Below are 21,782 nucleotides of genomic sequence, written 5' to 3'. Positions count from 1 at the left end.
GAGTCTATTCACTTTCTGATTGGACGTGAGAAGGTGGGGTGTCGCGAGGATGGACATGTCCGCCAACCAATGGCGGGAGTGTGGGAGAGGGGCGGGACAGTTGAAGGCAGGAGGTCATGTGATGAAACCTCCTGGAATATGTCCAACCAGAGTTGGCAACCCTATTGGGCCGGTGTACCAGGGCAGACAGGCTGAAGCTGATGGAATGAAAGTTAGGTGAGTTCCACAGAGGGCGAACGATTCGCTCCCACCAGATGGTGAAGATGGAGATCTACCACTGACACTCACAGCAGGAAAGGAAAGAGAGTCCCTGAAGGTGCGTTCCTGAGCCCCATAACCTGTCCTTGGTCTTCGAGTGCAGACTGACCTGCTGTCCCTTTCCAGTAGTTTCTGGGTTTTTAGTTCTGTTTTCCATCACTTGCCGGTTTTACTTTCTCTTGGTTGCTGCCAAGTTGAAGACCCAGTCACCAGAGCGCTCACCGTCTCCGTCAGAGGCGACATGAAGGAACATTTTTTTACGCAGCGAGTTGTTATGATCTGGAATGCGCTGCCTGAAAGGGCGGTGGAAGCAGATTCAATAATAACTTTCAAAAGGGAATTGGATAAATACTTGAAAAGGAAACATTTGCAGGGCTATTGGGAAAGAGCAGGGGAGTGGGACTAATTGGATAGCTCTATCAAGTAGCCGGCACAGGCACAATGGGCCGAATGGCCCCCGTCTGTGCTGTACCATTCTATGATACGATGGTACTATGTTGCACACAACCCCTGATAATAATTAAATAATATCACCGTCTCCCCTAGAGGTGATGTGAGGTTTGCTCAGCTCAGCATTGACTCTGTGTATTTGGAATGTGTCCGTTTTGGGGTCAAACTCGGCAAAAATACATTTATTTTCTTTCAGATACTTGACTGTGTTTCTTAGTTTGCAGCCAGTGTTCTTTTCAAAATCTGGCACGGGGCTGTAAACCAGACTTTGAAAGAAATACCATAAACAACTAATGGGTCATCAGAAAAGGCTTTTAAATTTCTGCTTTAAATTTCTTCACAAAATCGAGGTGAGAAATTAAACTTTCTGTGTTTCCCTCTGACAGAGGTAGAACACAATTATTCTGTAAGATTGACAGTGAAGCACTCTATGAATCTCCTAATGTCTGGATCAACTGCACCCGTCTGCCTCCTGTTGTAATTGTTTTATTTTATGTATCTGCCCAGAAGGATAGAAGGATTAGAGGGGAAGCTGAGGAGAAATGTTTTCATCCAGAGGGTGGTGGGAGTCTAGAACTCACTGCCTGAAGGGGTGGGAGAGGCAGAAACCCTCATCGTATTTAGAAAGTACTTGGATGTGCACTTGAAGTGCCGTAACCTACAGGGCTATGGACCAAGAGCTGGAGAGTGGGATGAGGCTGGATAGCTCTTTTTCGGTCGGCACAGACACGATGGGCCGAATGGCCTCCTTCTGTGCCATAAAATTTCTATGATAGAACTTTGGCCAACAATAGGCCCAAGAAAGTGATATGTCTGGTACTTGCATGTTGTTAATTGAACACTAGAGGACCCTCTGTTGGAAGCAAGTTTATTGCAGCAATTACCCTCCGGGGTCTCCTCTTATACTCTTTGTTATATCTAAAAAAAAAGAATATTCCAGAGAGTCTGAAGTGAAAGCAGCCATTACATTATCACACCAACTTGAGTGTTTATTGGTCATAACAGTAGACAACTTTGCAAGGCCTCCATTTTGATGGCAGCTATTCTGATCCCATTGTGCTTTGCACCATCGTGGACCCATTAGGCTTTGTGTTTCCTTCTCTTGTCTGCAGGTTTACTGTGACATGGAGACCAGTGGTGGGGGTTGGACTGTGATACAGAAGAGAGTAAATGGCAGCACCGACTTCCAAAGAAATTGGAGGGAATATAAAATGGTGAGTAAAAGAAAAAAAGGAAAGGGCTTGCATTTATATAGCACCTTCCATGACCTGAGGACGTTCCAAAGAGCTTTTCAGCCAACGAAGTCCTTTTTGAAGTGTAGTCACTGTTGTAATGTAGGAAACGCGGCAGCCAATTTACACACAGCAAGATCCCACAAACAGCAATGTGATAATGGCCCGATAATCTGTTTTTTAGTGATGTTGGTTGAGGGATAAATATTGGCCCAGGACACCGGGGAGAACTCCCCTGCTCATCTTCGAATAGTGCCACAGGATCTTTTACATCCACCCGAAGGGGCAGACGGGGCCTTGGTTTTAACGTGTCATCCAATAGACGGCGCCTCCGACAGTGCAGCATTGCCTCAGTTCCATGCTCCAACCACTCTCTGTGTAAAGAAATTTGCCCCCTCTCCCACTGCCAACCCACCCAATTTCGTCAGGGGAAAATCTAGTCCTCGCTGTCTAGGCCCGCTGATGAGCAACGCCCAGTGGGCTGAGGTACTGAAGAATGATTGGCTCCCATGCCACAATATTCCTGTACAAGTTGATCCCTTCAGGAGAGGAGCAGAGAAAATTGGGAGAAAGTAGATCCCCAACCATAAAACGAGACAAGGATTTGGGTTTTTTTTGCCTTTCCCAGAGTTTGAAGCCTGCGATTGCTTTGGCGTTGAGCCATTCAAGAACTAGGGTTGGTGCCAGACAACTTGCACAGCGAGATGTGATGACTTAATTCAATGTGTCTTTAAATTGCAGGTTTCCCTTCGTAGACCTGGAACACTCTGTCATGCTGTCCTAGAGTAACCAGCGTGATATTATTAAAAATGCTGATTGTGTGGGAAAGATCTCAGATTACGCACAAAGCTTCAAGCCCACACAAATCAGATCGAGTTAAATATAGAAATGAGCTCAGAGCTTTATTGAATGCAGTGAGTGCTGACAGAACCAAAGAGCGACAGCTCATTAATCAAAGAATCATTACAACACAGAAGGAGTTCATTCGGCCCATCGAGCCTGTGCCGGCTCTTTGTAAGAGCAATCCAGTTGGTCCCATTCCCCCGCTCTTTCCCCGCAGTCCTGCAAATTTTTCCCTTCATATATTCATCCAATTCCCTTTTGAAAGCCGTGATTGAATCTGCTTCCACCGTCCTTTCAGGCAGCGCATTCCAGATCATAACCACTCGCTGCGTAAAAAGTTTTTCTTCATGTCGCCTTTGGTTCTTTTGCCAATCATCTTAAATCTTTGTCCTCTGATTTTCGACCCTTCTGCCAATGGGAACAGTTTCTCTCTATCTACTCTATCTAAACCCGTCATGATTTTGAACACTTTTACCAAATCTCCTCGCAACCTTTGCTGTAAGGAGAACAGCCCCAGCTTCTCCAGTCTAGCCACGTAACTGAAGTCCCTCATCCCTGGAACCATTCTAGTAAATCTTTTCTGCACCCTCTCTAAGGCCTTCACATCCTTCCTAAAGTGCGGTGCCCAGAATTGAACACAATACTCCAGTTGTGGCCGAACCAGTGTTTTATAAAGATTCAACATAACTTCCTTGCTTTTGTACTCTATGCCTCTATTTATAAAGCCCAGGATGCTTTTTTAACCGTTTTCTCAACCTGTCCAGCTGCCTTCAAAGATTTGTGCACATATACCCCTAGGACTCTCTGTTCCTGCACCCCCTTTAGAATTGTACCATTTAGTTTATAATTCCTCCCCTCGTTCTTCCTGCCGAAATATATCACTTCGCACTTCTCTGCATTAAATTTCATCTGCCACGTGTCCGCCCATTCCACCAGCCTGTCTATGTCCTCTTGAAGTCTATCTCCATCCTCCTCACTGTTTGCTACACTTCCAAGTTTTGTGTCAACTACAAATTTTGAAATTGTGCCCTGTACACCCAAATCCAAGTCCTGGCCTGTTTGCCAATCCAGGGATAGCATCACCACATGGTGGGTAGTGGGTGGCAGCCTAAGGGCACAGCTGGCCGTCGATGCCACTGGTGCATGTCAGCTGCTGCTATCTGTCTCTGTCGCTGCCTCCATCCATGTCCACACGGATGTGAAGGCATCATCAGCCTTTGGTACAGCCTGACTTGGTTGGCATTAATCGATCTGCTGCTTTTAATTTTGCATAGAATTTTACAGCACAAAAAATAGGCCATTCGGCCCAACAGGTCTATGCCGGTGTTTATGCTCCACACGAGCCTCCCCCCACCCTACTTCATCTCACCCTATCAGCATATCCTTTTATTCCTTTCTCCCTCATCTACTTATCTAGCTTCCCCTTAAATGCATCTATGCTATTCGCCTCAATCACTCCATGTGGTAGCCAGTTCCACAGTCTAACCTCCCTCTGAGTAAAGAAGTTTCTCCTGAATTCCTTATTAGATTTATTAGTGACTCTTTCATATTTATGGCCTCTAGTTTTGAAGTCCCCCACAAGCGGAAACATCTTCTCTACATCCACCCGATCAAACCCTTTCATAATTTTAAAGACCTCTACTTGGTCACCCCTCAGTCTTCTCTTTTCTGGAGAAAAGAGTCCCCAGTCTGTTCAATCTTTCCTGATAGGTATAACCTCTCGGTTCTGGTATCATCCTTCTAAATCTTTTTTGCAGTTTCTCCAGTGCCTCGATATCCATTTTGTAATATGGAGACCAGGACTGTGCGCAGTGCTCCAAATCTTCCTCCTTCCAAGGGGATTCCCATGGGACAGCCCATTGTAGCAATATTGTTAACATTCCAAAACAAAAAATGCATTTGGCACAAAGCCTTCTGGATGGAGAGCAAAAACAAGTAACAAGCTGGGAAAACAGTCTCCAAACACAGCACTAAGTCTTCTTACAGGCGTCTGTAAATCCATTTCTGAAGTGCTCTGAGCCTGACCTAATCTGCATCGACCTGGATTCGCGGATTCAGGACACAGTTAGTCTCCCGTGGCATTGCTCACGGATAAAGTAAATCTGTCTGTCTGCTTGTAACTGTGTCTCTGCCTGTCACCCACTCTCTAATTCTTTCTATCTCCCTCTCTTTATGTTCCACACTCTATGTCATCCTCCTTTTCTCCCTCCCTCTCAGATCCATATTTATAGTCCTGTGTTAGTTCACTCTAATTATATTGTTCATTTTGTGTTGTGGATTATTGAAACCTCAGATGCTGGGGCTTCCTGCCAGGGAAGGTGGGGAAGGAATGTTGTAATGTAGGAAACGCGGCAGCCAATTTGTGCACAGCAAGCTCCCACAAACAGCAATGTGATAATGACCAAATAAGCTGTTTTAATGATGTTGGTTGAGGGATAAATATTGCCCAGAATGCTGGGGGGAACTCCTCGCTCTTCTTCGAATAATGGCCATGGGATCGTTTATGGTCCACCGGAGAGGGCAGACAGGGCCCCGGTTTAAGGTCTCATCCGAAAGTCGGCACCTCCATCTTTGCAGCCTCCCTCAGTACTGCACCGGGAGTGTCAGCCTGGATTATGTGCTCAAGCCTTATGGGGTGGGGGGGGGGGAGGGAGGAGCATGAACCCACTACCGTCTGACTCCAAGGCGAGAGCGCTACCCACTGAGCAAGGGCTGGCACCATGAATGAAGGAATGAAGTAGTCAACCTAATAGTAAAGAAGAAAGGAATGGCAGAGATGGTTAACGAGGGGGACGGAAGAATTACCGCAGGAGCACCAGGGGAACCGCTAGTAGATCCCTCTCTATAATGTCATCAACAGTGCTGTCAAGCGGCACTTACTCACCAATAACCTGCTCACTGATGCTCAGTTTGGGTTCCGCCAGGACCACTCGGCTCCAGACCTCATTACAGCCTTGGTCCAAACATGGACAAAAGAGCTGAATTCCAGAGGTGAGGTGAGAGTGACTGCCCTTGACATCAAGGCAGCATTTGACCGAGTGTGACACCAAGGAGCCCTCGTAAAATTGAAGTCAATGGGAATCAGGGGGAAAGCTCTCCATTGGCTGGAGTCATACCTAGCACAAAGGAAGATGGTAGTGGTTGTTGGAGGCCAATCATCTCAGCCCCAGGACATTGCTGCAGGAGTTCCTCAGGGCAGTGTCCTAGGCCCAACCATCTTCAGCTGCTTCATCAATGACCTTCCCTTCATCATAAGGTCAGAAATGGGGATGTTCGCTGATGATTGCACAGTGTTCAGTTCCATTCGCAATAAATGCTGGCCTTGCCATCGACGCCCACATCCCGTGAACGAATAAAAAATATACCAAAAGACTTGTAACTGGCATGCACTTTCTGTTGTCTCATTTACTTCCTGTATCATTATTTTGTCACGTCTCGGTGTCACACATGGTTCCCTCGGTGTTGCTTGTAACTGTAAGATATGTGTGGTACCATTATACTGATCTTTCAGTCCTCCCGACATTAGGTGGCACTGCAGCTTTCCCAACCTCCGTCTCCCAGCTCTGTTCCTTTCGGTGACGTCGCAGGTAAGTTGGGGTTTGTTTTGTTTTTAATTCGTGTAATTTTATTTCTGCCACCACCTGCAACTTTTACTGAAGTGTTATTTCATTTAATATTCAAATCTATCACCTGCTGCTGCCTCTATAGGCCTCCCCCACACCTCCCCAATTGCTTCCTCTCCCTCCTGCCCGCCTGTCTCTGGCCAACGTCTCTGTGAATCCAAGAGGAGGACTGTAGTTGTTCACTGCTCTGCTCCGCTTCTTCCTCAATCAGCCCCTAAACCCTGAACCTTGGAAGATTATTTGACAATTTCTTTAGCAGCGAGTCATGTTTCACTTTCGGCAGGTGAAGGGGGAGTGGTGTCCTGAGGTAGTTAGGTATGAAAGTTTTATTGTTAAGTTGTATTAATTTCTGGGCTGTATAGGTGAAGATCTGTGCAACGTAGAGTAAGAGGTGTGATCACTGCGTTAGCAATGAATGTCACATAGACAGAACTTTGATTCAGTTTGCAAGACATAGAATCATAGGATGGTTATAGCATAGAAGGAGGCCATCCGGCCCATCGACCCTGTGCCGGCTCTTTGTAAGAGCAATCCAGTTAGTCCCATTCCCCGTTCTTTCCCCGCAGCCCTGCAAATTTTTTCCCTTCAAATATTTATTCAATTCCTCTTTGAAAGTCATGATTGAATCTGCATCGACCACCCCTTCAGGCAGCACATTCCAGATCATTACTCGCTACAAAAAAAGTTTTTCCTCATGTCACCTTTGGTTCTTTTGCCGATCACCTTAAATCTGTGTCCTCTGGTTCTCGATCCTCGCGCTGTTTCTCTCTATTTACATGGCAGGTTTTTTTTTGTTTATTTAAATGTTTGCAAGTCACAAATTTAAATTATGACTTTCTACTATTTTCCTATACCTTAAAAGTACTTTATTGGCAGAAAAGCGATTTGGGACGTCCTGAGGTTGCATAGAAATGCAGGTTCTTTCTTCTTCTGGCTTCCAGTAAAGTGTTACCCTCCGGCAGCCAATGCCACTCTCTCTCTCTCTCGTGTTTCTCTTGCAGGGTTTCGGCGATGGGTCGGGTGAGTACTGGCTGGGGAATGAAGCCATATACCTGCTGACGAGCCAAAGGCCCTATTCGTTACGGATTGAGCTGAGGGACTGGGACGGTAACCAGGTCTACTCCTTATTCGAGAAGTTCCACTTGAGCAGCGAGAAGCAGAATTACAGGTAATTGGGGAGGTTTTTTTTGGGGGTTTTAAAACGGTTGCTGGGAGACTAATAAAAGTCATCAGAAGGAAAAATGAACGATTCCCAGGAGGAAGGTAGCTCACTGCAAACTTTCCAGTGCTCCCATTGTTCCCACCTCATGATATCATCGAACTTGGCGTGCCAGATTATTTTTGCAAGTGTGGCCAATATAACACAGGAACAGAAAAGGCAATACGCAGATGAATTTATTAATAATGAAAAGGAAACCCTATAAAAATGGATAGGTAGTAAGTGGCCAGCACTTCCCTCCACTGACTGACTTTGAAATAACCTCCTGGAATGTCACATGGTGCATGTGAAAATTGGCAGGTGAGTCGTTCAAGGACAGTCGAGACCCCACAGAGCTCACACACAATCCTCGTCATTACCTGATCTCTGCTGCTGCCCTAGTGTTTAATGGGCTTTGAAACATTTCAGATAGAGCTCTCCTGTGTTCCTGCTCCCATTACTTTAATTATCCTTCTATACATTCCTTCTGATTCTGTTTTCTGATGAACAGTCACTGTTGTGATGCAGGGAATGGCGGCAGCCAATGTGCGCACAGCAAGCTCCCGCAGACAGCGATGAGGTAAATGACCAGATGATCTGTTTTTTTCATTGGCTGACCTGTTTGCCCGGTCAGTTGATATGTGTTTGCAGTCCAGAAACTGGGGATACCAGCGTTCTTAACGGTGAGAAGAGAAACCATTAAATTCCTTCCAGATTGTTCCATCTCCCAACTTTCTCACTTCTTGAGGTCTGATTTTCCAGTCTGACCGTCTGGGTGGAGTTAGGAATCATCAAGTCTGTTTGCACGTAATCCTGGAGGTTTCATCACATGACCTCCTGTCACCTCCAACTGCTCCTCCCAGTCGAACAGCTTCGCCCCCAACCAATAAACAAAAGTATTCAAAGAAAATGAGAAAAACACACATTTTTTTTAATTCCCCAGTAATTTTTTCTCCCCTGTTGTTGCTGGCAGCAGTGTCCTGGGGATTAATCTTCGATTCCTAGAGATTCCAGGGCAGTCCTGGAGGGTTGGCGATCCTCTGCGTGAGCTGATGGAGGAAAATCGACCCTGGAGGACGACCCGTCCTTAATGGAACCCACCCGATCTTTCCATCCGTCGAAAGTAATGGACTGAAAATCACGCAGGGTCTGTTCTGGCCTCTGTTGGGTCTCCTTGACTCTTGCTCGGTTGAGCAGGTGAAAATCACGGAAGGTCAGCTCCAGGGTAGGTAAGTGACCCGGGGTGAGTTTAAAAATGCCCATCTGCCCGCTTTCTGCCGTGGGGGTAAGGATTAAAATCCCCATCCCCTCCCCTCATTGTTTCAAAATGCCCCTTGTCCTGTGTGCACGTGAGGCATTAAATCAACATGGGGAAGGGGAAGCTGGATAAACACATGAGGGAGAAAGGATAGAAGGATATGTTGACAGGGTGAGATGAAGTAGGGTGGGAGGAGGCTCGTGTGGAGCATAAACACCAGCATAGACCAGTTGGGCCGAATGGCCTGCTTCTGTGCGGTAAATTCTATGTAAACAGCTTTGAACTTCAACGTCATTGGTCTCAGAGAGCCTGTAACTTGTTCTGACAATGATCATAGGACACAATAAACTTTCTATCACAGGTTAGAGATATTGCACACAGGAGTCCTGGAGTTAATCTACCTCATGACCACTATACAGCTCGAAGGAAGCTTACATCAGATGGGGTCGTCCATGTTATCTCATTGTAGGAGATAGGGGTGGAGATAGAGGCATGCACAAAAGAAAAGACAGATACAGAGACTGAAAGGGACACGCACAGAGATCCAGAGACAGAGAGACACATAGAGGTCGAGAGACAGAGAGAGTGAGACAGAGAGGGGCAAAAAAGGTAGAGAGAGAGAGAGATACCAAGAGAAAGAGACACATACAAAGGCAGAGACTGTGAAAGTGAGAGCGATACAGGGACAAGAGAAACAGAGACCCGTACAGAAGCACAAAGACACACCAGAAGATATCAAAAAACAGGGATTTATATTTCTCAAGTAAGATGGAACAAATCTTGCCCCCTGCAGCCAAAGCAAACAGTGATGTGTTTTTCTAAGATGGTTTCTAAGAGGACCGAGTCTTTGCTCCAAGTTCTGCACTTCACTCAGTGTGGTACCTCCAAGAATGTAACTGTATCGCACTCTTGTCAAAGTGACTGTTTATCCAACGCAGTCAAAACTCTCCAGATAAAAGGCTTTTCACCAGTTCACCCTCAGTCATGTCACTCTCTCCGTCACCTCATAATTCATCCTAACAGCCTTTTTGTAGTTAGTTTTGGCAAAGTCTCGAAAAGCAAAACTCTCTCTCTCTCTGGGTGTTCTCTGTCTCTCCCCCAAACGTCAAACATCACAATGTGATGTCCACAAGTGTTGGAGGAGACTGTGGAAGCTGCTGGGTGGGGTGTCTGCATCAAAAACCGCCCGCCCCCTCCCCATCCAAACCCCACCCACCAGCTTTCCAAACCCCACCCACCCACTTTCCAAACCCCACCCACAAGCTTTCCAAACCCCACCCACCCACTTTCCAAACCCCACCCACCAGCTCTCCAAACCCCACCCACCCACTTTCCAAACCCCACCCACCAGCTCTCCAAACCCCACCCACCCACTTTCCAAACCCCACCCACCAGCTTTCCAAACCCCACCCACCAGCTCTCCAAACCCCACCCACCAGCTCTCCAAACCCCACCCACCAGCTCTCAAAACCCCACCCACCAGCTTTCCAAACCCCACCCACCCACTTTCCAAACCCCACCCACCAGCTTTCCAAACCCCACCCACCAGCTTTCCAAACCCCACCCACCAGCTTTCCAAACCCCACCCACCAGCTCTCCAAACCCCACCCACCCACTTTCCAAACCCCACCCACCCACTTTCCAAACCCCACCCACCAGTCTCCAAACCCCACCCACCAGCTCTCCAAACCCCACCCACCAGCTTTCCAAACCCCACCCACCAGCTCTCCAAACCCCACCCACCAGCTCTCCAAACCCCACCCACCCACTTTCAAAACCCCACCCACCAGCTTTCCAAACCCCACCCACCAGCTTTCCAAACCCCACCCACCAGCTTTCCAAACCCCACCCACCCACTTTCCAAACCCCACCCACCAGCTCTCCAAACCCCACCCACCAGCTTTCCAAACCCCACCCACCAGCTTTCCAAACCCCACCCACCCACTTTCCAAACCCCACCCACCAGCTTTCCAAACCCCACCCACCAGCTCTCCAAACCCCACCCACCAGCTCTCCAAACCCCACCCACCAGCTCTCCAAACCCCACCCACCCACTTTCCAAACCCCACCCACCAGCTCTCCAAACCCCACCCACCCACTTTCCACACCCCACCCACCCACTTTCCAAACCCCACCCACCAGCTTTCCAAACCCCACCCACCAGCTCTCCAAACCCCACCCACCCACTTTCCAAACCCCACCCACCCACTTTCCAAACCCCACCCACCAGCTCTCCAAACCCCACCCACCAGCTCTCCAAACCCCACCCACCAGCTCTCCAAACCCCACCCACCAGCTCTCCAAACCCCACCCACCCACTTTCCAAACCCCACCCACCAGCTTTCCAAACCCCACCCACCAGCTTTCCAAACCCCACCCACCAGCTCTCCAAACCCCACCCACCCACTTTCCAAACCCCACCCACCAGCTCTCCAAACCCCACCCACCCACTTTCCAAACCCCACCCACCAGCTTTCCAAACCCCACCCACCAGCTCTCCAAACCCCACCCACCAGCTCTCCAAACCCCACCCACCCACTTTCCAAACCCCACCCACTAGTTCTCCAAACCCCACCCACTAGCTCTACAACCCCCACCCACCAGCTCTCCAAACCCCACCCACCAGCTCTCCAAACCCCACCCACCAGCTCTCCAAACCCCACCCACCCACTTTCCAAACCCCACCCACCAGCTTTCCAAACCCCACCCACCAGCTCTCCAAACCCCACCCACCCACTTTCCAAACCCCACCCACTAGTTCTCCAAACCCCACCCACTAGCTCTACAACCCCCACCCACCAGCTCTCCAAACCCCACCCACCAGCTCTCCAAACCCCACCCACCAGCTCTCCAAACCCCACCCACCCACTTTCCAAACCCCACCCACCAGCTTTCCAAACCCCACCCACCAGCTCTCCAAACCCCACCCACCAGCTCTCCAAACTCCACCCACCCACTTTCCAAACCCCACCCACCAGCTTTCCAAACCCCACCCACCAGCTCTCCAAACCCCACCCACCCACTTTCCAAACCCCACCCACCAGCTTTCCAAACCCCACCCACTAGCTCTCCAAACCCCACCCACCAGCTCTCCAAACCCCACCCACCAGCTCTCCAAACCCCACCCACCAGCTCTCCAAACCCCACCCACCAGCTTTCCAAACCCCAGCAAGCCTCTTTTCCAGGCCCATCCAGTAAGCCCAAAAAACGCGGGTTGCCAACCCTGGTTGGACATACACCTGGAGGTTTCATCACGTGACCTCCTACCGCCCACGGCCCCGCACCCCTCACCCGCCATTGGTCGCCCGACACGTCCATCCTCACAGTTTAGCGCCTTCCCCCACCAATCGGAAGGTGAACGGTTGGATTCATTACACGATTGGATGATTCTTGAATGTCAGTCAAACCGCCTTTTCTCAATCTCCTATATTTTCATAACTAATAAACGAAAACATTCAAACAATTGTGAAAGAAAAACACATTTTATTTTTAATGCCCCTACGATTTTTCTCCCAGGTGTTTTGCTCGCAGCTGTGTCCTGGAGATTAATCTTTAATTCCTGGAGACTCCAGGACAATCCTGGAGGGTTGGTAACCCCTAATAACAACCATGCATGTCTCTGCGACAAGGAAAGGAAAGCATAGTTCCTTCACTGCATGTGTGTTCAATATAACATAATACGGCCCAGATGCAGAGCCCGCCTGCAAGAGCAGGGCTGTGAGACCCTCATTGCACATTTTTCTTCCTGCTCAGTGGTACCACTCTCACCTCTGAGGGGAGTGCTGCACTGTCGGAGGTGCAGTCTTTCAGATGAGACGTTAAACCGAGGCCCGGTCTGCCTTCTCAGGTGGACGTAAAAGATTCTATGGCACTATTTCGAAGAAGAACAGGGGAGTTCTCCCTGGTGACCTGTAGAATTGCAAATGTTACACCCCTGTTCAAAAAAGAGGAGAGAGATAAACCTGGCAATTACAGGCCAGTCAGCTTAACGTCGGTGATGGGGAAACTTTCAGAGACAATAATCCAGGACAAAATTAATTGGCACTTGGAAAAGTACAGGCTAATAAATGAAAGTCAGCACGGATTTGTTAAAGGAAAATCGTGTTTGACTAACTTGATTGAGTTCTTTGATGAAGTAACGGAGAGGGTTAATGAGGGTAATGCAGTTGAAGTTGTGTATATGGACTTTCAAAAGGCATTTGATAAAGTATCACATTATAGACTTGTTAGCAAAATTAAAGCTCATGGGATTAAAGGGACAGTGGCAGCCTGGGTACAAAATTGGCCAAGGGACAGAAAGCAGAGAGTAGTGGTGAATGTTTTTTTTCAGACCGGAGGGAAGTATACAGTGGTGTTCCCCAGGGGTCAGTATTAGGACCACTGCTCTTTCTGATATATATTAATGACCTGGACTTGGGTACAGAGCGTATAATTTCAAAGTTTGCAGATGACACGAAACTCAGAAATATAGTAAACAGTGAGGAGGATAGTAACAGACTTCAAGAGGACATAGACAGACTGGTGGAATGGGCGGACACGTGGCAGATGAAATTTAACTCAGAGAAGTGTGAAGTGATACATTTTGGCAGGAAGAACGAGGAGAGGCAATATAAACTAAATGGTACAATTCTAAAAGGGGGTGCAGGAACAGAGAGACCTGGGGGTGTACGTACACAAATCTTTGAAGGTGGCAGGACAAGTTGAGAAGGCTGTTAAAAAAGCACATGGGATCCTGGGCTTTATTAAGGCCTAGAGTACAAAAGTAAGGAAGTTATGCTAAACCTTTATAAAACACTGGTTAGGCCTCAGCTGGAGTATTGTGTCCAATTCTGGGCACCGCACTTTAGGAAGGATGTCAAGGCCTTGGAGAGGGTGCAGAGGAGATTTACTAGAATGGTTCCAGGGATGAGGGACTTCAGTTACTTGGAGAGACTGGAGAAGCTGGGGTTGGAACAGAAAAGGTTAAGAGGAGATTTGATAGAGGTGTTCAAGATCATGAACGGTTTTGATGGAGCAAATAAGGAGAAACTGTTTCCACTGGCAGAAGGGTCGGTAACCAGAGGACACAGATTTAAGATGATCTGGAATGCGCTGCCTGAAAGGGTGGTGGAAGCAGATTCAATAGTAAGTGTCAAGAGGGAAAAAGTTTACAGGGCTATGGGGAAAGAGTAGGGGAATGGGACTAATTGGATAGCTCTTTCAAAGAGCCGGCACAGGCACGATGGGCTGAATGGCCGCCTCCTGTGCTGTATTTACAATGATCCTACGATACAGTATTTATCCCTCAGCCAACATGGCTAGCGAACAGATAATCTGGTCCTTTGCTGTTTGTGGGATCTTGCTGTGCGCAAATTGGCTGCCGCGTTTCCTAGATTACAACAGTGACTACACTTCAAAAGTACCTCATTGGTTGCAAAGCACTTTGGGACGTCCTGAGGTCGTGAAAGACGCTATAGAAATGAAAGTTCTTTTCTTTTCCGTTCCTTTTCCTGGGGTTCCGCCGGCCGCTCTCTGGAATTACGGAGAGTCCCAGAGTCCCCGCAGAATTCCAGCCCCCCCACCCCCCCCCCCCCCCCCATACTAATCTTCAGTGCAGCAGCTCCGTAAACTGGAATCGGCCACTCCCTTTAAAGCAGAGTAACAGAGGATCAGAAGCAACATGGGTTAAAGGGAGAAGATTACTATTTTACAATATCCTCGGCAGTTTAATAAGTAAAAACGCTGGCCGATCTGGTGCCGAGCTATGCAAACAAGCAGATCCCTGCTTTGGTCGCCACTCTTTTGCTGAGTTCTCTGATTCCGGGCGTTGGCGTTGGGGGAGCTGCTACAATTCTCCTCAGTGCCTCAGGATGGAGGAAGGGAGCCATCAGCCAAGATTCCCATTCCCAATCACTGTCCAGCCGCTCCTGCTGGAAAGTGCGGATGTCGAAGGTGAAGACAGGATCAGGCTCAGGCGTGAAGTCTCCCGCGGTTGAGTAGCCCGCCGACGGTCACTGCCTGGGCTCACGGGTGACAGACGGCGCCGTCAAGAGTGGAAAATTGAGACAGAAACGGGCCTCACGATCCCTCGGCCTGGAAGAGCAGCGCGAAGATGCGAATTTTGGGGGGGGGGGGGGGGGGGAGCAGCCAAGAGGGGAGGTGGAATTTAACATGTGACCCAGCCCCACCAGATCATTACTGCCCATGGTCCAATCGGAGAGATGTGGCCTCTCGCACCCACATTGAAAGAGGCAGGACCGGCAACACGGAAGTTATTTTTTTATTCATTCTCGGCATCGCTGGCGAGGCCGGCATTTATTGCCCATCCCTAATTGCCCTTGAGAAGGTGGTGGTGAGCCGCCTTCTTGAACCGCTGCAGTCCATGTGGTGAAGGTTCTCCCACAGTGCTGTTAGGTTGGGAGTTCCAGGATTCTGACCCAGTGACGATGAAGGAATCCCAGCCATCCTATCTTTCCTGCCACCAGCCCCCATGAAGGGGTGGGAATCGGGGGGGGGGGGGGGGGAAAGTGGAATGGAGTGGAGGGAGGGGGATGGGATTGGGGAGGGAGGGGGGTGGGATTGTGGGAGGGAGATGGATGGGAGTGGGGAGGGAGAGGGGGTGGGGGGATGGGAGTGGGGAGAGAGGGTCGGTGGGAGTGGGGGTGGGAGTGGGGAGGGAAGGGGGGTGGGAGTGGGGAGGGAGGGTGGGTGGGAGTGGGGAGGGGGGTGGGAGTGGGGAGGGAGGGGGGGGAGTGAGGAGGGAGGAGGTGGGAGTGGGGAGGGGGTGGGAGTGGGGAGGGGGGGTGGGAGTGGGGAGGGAGGGGGGGGAGTGAGGAGGGAGGAGGTGGGAGTGGGGAGGGGGTGGGAGTGGGGAGGGGGGTGGGAGTGGGGAGGGAGGGGGGGGAGTGAGGAGGGAGGAGGTGGGAGTGGGGAGGGGGGTGGGAGTGGGGAGGGAGGGGGAGGGGGGGTGGGAGTGGGGAGGGAGGGGGTAAAGTCACAAAGCAGTTGCCTGTCGTTAGGAATGTGCCCCCCCCCCACCACCCGGGGGAGTGGAATGCAGCCACTCGGATATTCCACCTCCCCAAATGACTCCACCCCCGATATTTGGAAGGGGGGGTCAGTGCCAGACACCATTCCACCCTGCTCCCCCCCCCCCCCAATGATGGAATGGGGTTTGAGGGATTTGGGGGGCCACCGTTTCTTTAATCAATGACCAGGTTGGGTGCGGAGAAAGATAAATATAGCGAGAGCCCGTGTGTGTTCCCTTCTGTTGCGTGATGTTTTGTGAGAGGAGTTTAGCTGCCATTGCAGGGCAGTCGAACTCCCTCCAGTGCAAGGCTTTGCTTAAAACAGCACAAGCTGCCGACTCTTCCATTCACTAAAGCATCCCAGAGGGACAGCGTCACCACGGTCACTTCCTGGCAGCTTGACGTTCCTTAAAATCTGTCGGAATCTTTCCCTGCGCCATCCTCCAGAGAAGCAATAGAACGAGCCTAGGTACAGTGCCCCTCCCCTCAGCTCACTGGCAAAGCATCAAGTGCACAACCCAGGGAGTGGGAGCAGGGACCTGAGCCCCAGCTCGTCCTCGTTAGTAAAATCAGTGCTAGTTTATAAAGATTGTGTTTGTAGCAGTTTCTTGTTATGTTAATGAATGAAACCTCCTGTAGAATTATAGATTGACTCTCCTTTTATAAAAACAAGTGCATTGTGTCCAACATTCTATCAGGATGGGGACAAATGTGTCTCGATGCTGGAACAGAGCTTTCAATGTGTCGGGGAATTGAGGGTTCATTTAATGTGCGGTTTTCCAAGTGATTGGTAACTCACATGGAGCTCAGTGGTAGCGTTCCCACCACCGAGTCAGAAGGTGCAGGGTTCAAACCTCACTCCAGACAGTCCCGGGGAGTGGAGACCGGAGCTCCAGACAGTCCCGGGGAGCGGAGACCGGAGCTCCAGACAGTCCCGGGGAGCGGAGACCGGAGCTCCAGACAGTCCCGGGGAGCGGAGACCGGAGCTCCAGACAGTCCCGGGGAGCGGAGACCGGAGCTCCAGACAGTCCCGGGGAGCGGAGACCGGAGCTCCAGACAGTCCCGGGGAGCGGAGACCGGAGCTCCAGACAGTCCCAGGGAGCAGAGACCGGAGCTCCAGACGGTCCCAGGGAGCGGAGACCGGAGCTCCAGACAGTCCCAGGGAGTGGAGACCGGAGCTCCAGACAGTCCCGGGGAGCGGAGACCGGAGCTCCAGACAGTCCCAGGGAGTGGAGACCGGAGCTCCAGACAGTCCCGGGGAGCGGAGACCGGAGCTCCAGACAGTCCCGGGGAGCGGAGACCGGAGCTCCAGACAGTCCCGGGGAGCGGAGACCGGAGCTCCAGACAGTCCCGGGGAGCGGAGACCGGAGCTCCAGACAGTCCCGGGGAGCGGAGACCGGAGCTCCAGACAGTCCCGGGGAGCGGAGACCGGAGCTCCAGACAGTCCCGGGGAGCGGAGACCGGAGCTCCAGACAGTCCCGGGGAGCGGAGACCGGAGCTCCAGACGGTCCCAGGGAGCGGAGACCGGAGCTCCAGACGGTCCCAGGGAGTGGAGACCGGAGCTCCAGACAGTCCCAGGGAGTGGAGACCGGAGCTCCAGACAGTCCCAGGGAGTGGAGACCGGAGCTCCAGACAGTCCCAGGGAGTGGAGACCGGAGCTCCAGACGGTCCCGGGGAGTGGAGACCGGAGCTCCAGACAGTCCCAGGGAGTGGAGACTGGAGCTCCAGACGGTCCCAGGGAGTGGAGACTGGAGCTCCAGACGGTCCCGGGGAGTGGAGACTGGAGCTCCAGACAGTCCCAGGGAGTGGAGACCAGAGCTCCAGACAGTCCCGGGGAGTGGGGAGCGGAGCTCCAGACAGACCCGGGGAGCGGGGAGCGGAGCTCCAGACAGTCCCGGGGAGCGGAGACCGGAGCTCCAGACGGTCCCGGGGAGTGGAGACCGGAGCTCCAGACAGTCCCAGGGAGTGGAGACTGGAGCTCCAGACGGTCCCAGGGAGTGGAGACTGGAGCTCCAGACGGTCCCGGGGAGTGGAGACTGGAGCTCCAGACAGTCCCAGGGAGTGGAGACCGGAGCTCCAGACAGTCCCGGGGAGTGGAGACCGGAGCTCCAGACAGTCCCGGGGAGCGGAGACCGGAGCTCCAGACAGTCCCGGGGAGCGGAGACCGGAGCTCCAGACAGTCCCGGGGAGCGGAGACCGGAGCTCCAGACAGTCCCGGGGAGCGGAGACCGGAGCTCCAGACAGTCCCGGGGAGCGGAGACCGGAGCTCCAGACAGTCCCAGGGAGTGGAGACCGGAGCTCCAGACGGTCCCGGGGAGCGGAGACCGGAGCTCCAGACAGACCTGGGGAGTGGAGACCGGAGCTCTAGACAGTCCCGGGGAGTGGAGACCGGAGCTCTAGACAGTCCCGGGGAGCGGAGACCGGAGCTCCAGACAGTCCCAGGGAGTGGAGACCGGAGCTCCAGACAGACCTGGGGAGTGGAGACCGGAGCTCTAGACAGTCCCGGGGAGTGGAGACCGGAGCTCCAGACAGTCCCAGGGAGTGGAGACCAGAGCTCCAGACAGTCCCGGGGAGTGGGGAGCGGAGCTCCAGACAGACCCGGGGAGCGGGGAGCGGAGCTCCAGACAGTCCCGGGGAGCGGAGACCGGAGCTCCAGACGGTCCCGGGGAGTGGAGACCGGAGCTCCAGACAGTCCCAGGGAGTGGAGACTGGAGCTCCAGACGGTCCCAGGGAGTGGAGACTGGAGCTCCAGACGGTCCCGGGGAGTGGAGACTGGAGCTCCAGACAGTCCCAGGGAGTGGAGACCGGAGCTCCAGACAGTCCCGTGGAGTGGAGACCGGAGCTCCAGACAGTCCCGGGGAGCGGAGACCGGAGCTCCAGACAGTCCCGGGGAGCGGAGACCGGAGCTCCAGACAGTCCCGGGGAGCGGAGACCGGAGCTCCAGACAGTCCCGGGGAGCGGAGACCGGAGCTCCAGACAGTCCCGGGGAGCGGAGACCGGAGCTCCAGACAGTCCCAGGGAGTGGAGACCGGAGCTCCAGACGGTCCCGGGGAGCGGAGACCGGAGCTCCAGACAGACCTGGGGAGTGGAGACCGGAGCTCTAGACAGTCCCGGGGAGTGGAGACCGGAGCTCTAGACAGTCCCGGGGAGCGGAGACCGGAGCTCCAGACAGTCCCAGGGAGTGGAGACCGGAGCTCCAGACAGACCTGGGGAGTGGAGACCGGAGCTCTAGACAGTCCCGGGGAGTGGAGACCGGAGCTCCAGACAGTCCCAGGGAGTGGAGACCGGAGCTCCAGACAGTCCCGGGGAGTGGAGACCGGAGCTCCAGATGGTCCCGGGGAGTGGAGACCGGAGCTCCAGACGGTCCCGGGGAGCGGAGACCGGAGCTCCAGACGGTCCCGGGGAGCGGAGACCGGAGCTCCAGACGGTCCCGGGGAGCGGAGACCGGAGCTCCAGACGGTCCCGGGGAGCGGAGACCGGAGCTCCAGACAGTCCCGGGGAGCGGAGACCGGAGCTCCGGCTCTGAATTCCGGGTTGACATCCAGTGGGATTCTCGTGTCCGGTGGGTGTGGGCGGCCCCTTCCCCCTCATCCTATGGGTTGTGGGAGCCCATAAAACCCTCCCAATCGGCTGGTGTAAAGATGGTTACGGCCATGGAAGGAGTGTTCACTTCACGGCCTGTCAGACTGTTACTCAGCCCGTGAATCCTCCCACTGTTCGGGAAGAGAGTGAAAATTCAAAAACAAGAAATAGCTCGGATCCCAAGTTTTCGGATTGGGTCGGGGGAGGCGGTGAAGGGAGCAGGGGGTGGAAATGTGACATTTAAAAGCTGCAGACACAAATTCAGGTCACGTCACAAAATATTATTTAAAGGGGAAGTCACCAAGAACCTCAATTGTCCTCTGCATCTACTGGCTCTTAACACCAGGCCAGGATCGCACTGCTGAACGTTCCCCAGTGGTCCCGGCTGGAAAACACGTGCGTCGGAGTCGGGTGAGGATGGGAGAGGGCTCAGCTGTGATGCTCCCCTTGCCCGAGTAGCTTACCAACACGCGACAGCCCGGCCCCGCACACGGAGAACGCCCACGCGGGCGAGGTGCCAGCGGCCGTGTGGAAATTGTACCCCGGCAACGATCAGGGCCCTGAGGGGAAAAAGCGGGGAACAATAAGCCAGCGAATTCCCTCGGAGCTGCTCCCGCCCCGCTGCCGTGGGCGTGGAAACCGGGATTTACGGCGGAGTTACGGCGGCTTCGGGAGCGGCTCCGAGGGGAAATTCTGGGCCGGAAGAGTTCACTCCTGCAGCGTTGCACCTTGACTACGTTCCCTCCCTCAGGCCACAGCCGGTTACATTTCTCCCTTGTTTCCCCCCGCAGGCTTTCCCTAAAGGGATACAGCGGGACTGCGGGGCACCAGAGCAGCCTGGCTGTGCAAGGAGCCAGCTTCAGCACGAGGGACGCGGACAACGACAACTGTCACTGCAAGTGCGCGCTGATGTTAACCGGAGGTACGAGGAGGGGCCTGCGTCACACTCGCTCACACCCGCTCACACCCTCTGCTCGGGTGTGCTTTTCTGCCTGGTTACGATGCGCCTTTAATGTCGGGAGTAGAAAGGGCTTGGGAACGGGAAGTCTTTCTTTCTTACATACACATGGCGGGAATTTCCTTGGGGGGTCCGGGGTGGGAGGGGAGGGGTGGGGAACGTTCTCCTGATTGGCCTTCGTCACTACGGAGAAACCCCCACCCCCCTCCCCTCCCCTCCAGATAAACCACATAAACAGGGTTTCTCACCAAAGCCAAGGTGCCCGATCGGGAGAACCCCTCCCCCTGCCCCCCCCTCCCCCCATCCCAAGGAGAAACCCAACAATAGTCGGCCCCGCACCAAGCGAACCAGCGAGCCACCTGGATTAAGCCTTTCTTATGGAAGTCCTTGGCTCTGAATTAAAGGGATAGGGAGCAAAGGTGCAGATCAGCCATGATCTGGTTGAATTCATCCACCTGGCTGACCCTAGAATACGTCACGTGCGTTCTATGTTTTCGTTAGCGAGATCATGTGACTACCGGGATATTATTATTTAAAGTCTGTCCTCTGTATTCCTCTGAGATTAACAAGATGATTGTACCCGGGGTCCGTCTTATTTATATATTTAGTTATCGCCGGAAGTTTCTTTGAGTGGGGGGGCGAGTGGGGTTCTCTGTCATAACTTGGGAGCAGAACTTGTAGATAGAGAGAAAATTTTCCCACTTAAAATCAGAGCCAGGCCATTCAGGAGAGAAGTTAGGAAATACTTCTTCACACAAAGGGTGGTAGAAATGTGGAACTCTCTCCCACAAAAGGCAGTAGATGCTAGCTCAATTAATCATTTCAAATCTGAGATCGATAGATTTTTGCTAGCCAAGGGTATTAAGGGATATGGAGCCAAGTGGGGGTGGTGGATGGAGTCAGGATACTGATCAGCCATGATCTCATTGAATGGCGGAACAGGCTCGAGGGGCTGAATGGCCTGCTCCTGTTCCTGTGTTCCTGTGTAATCCCGTCTCCGCACGTAAACAGGCGTTCCGTCAACCTTCTGCCGAAGCTGCAGCGACCAATCGGGAGAATCCCCCAGGAAATTCCTGGGGTGATAAAGTTTTGAGGTCCCTTGAGGACAATATCGCTTCTGTTTGGTCTCCGCACGTCACAGAGAAACGGAGGAAAGGAAACAGTCCCGATCTCGAGGCCCGAATTTCTGCTGCTTTAGTGACCGGGGAGGGGTGGAGAGTCTGGATAATGCCCACTTTATCAAAAAAAAATCTTCTCACACCCAGAAATCCCTAGACCCTTCACCTCCTGAAATCACAGCACGTTCCTTGTATGCTGAATTCCCCAACAGCCCCCTCGTATCCTCAGATCCCGTCAGATTCCTCACGCTCTGA

At 52.4% G+C, this 21,782-nt stretch overlaps 1 protein-coding gene across 1 annotated transcript in view; it reads left to right on the top strand.

Annotated features, from left to right (window-relative positions):
- angpt4 (angiopoietin 4) overlaps positions 1-21,782 on the top strand; it is a 91,439-nt gene that overhangs the window by 61,808 nt on the left and 7,849 nt on the right. The window contains exons 6-8 of the mRNA XM_068000204.1: positions 1,821-1,922; positions 7,408-7,574; positions 20,243-20,373. Of these exons, the coding sequence (XP_067856305.1) occupies positions 1,821-1,922; positions 7,408-7,574; positions 20,243-20,373 (400 nt within the window). The remainder of the gene's footprint in view (positions 1-1,820; positions 1,923-7,407; positions 7,575-20,242; positions 20,374-21,782) is intronic.

This window comes from Heptranchias perlo, chromosome 19, assembly GCF_035084215.1.
Source record: "Heptranchias perlo isolate sHepPer1 chromosome 19, sHepPer1.hap1, whole genome shotgun sequence".
NCBI classification, from domain to species: Eukaryota; Metazoa; Chordata; class Chondrichthyes; order Hexanchiformes; family Hexanchidae; genus Heptranchias; species Heptranchias perlo.
The sequence above is the reverse complement of the archived record's forward strand: the minus strand, read 5'-3'. Positions and strand labels throughout refer to the sequence as shown.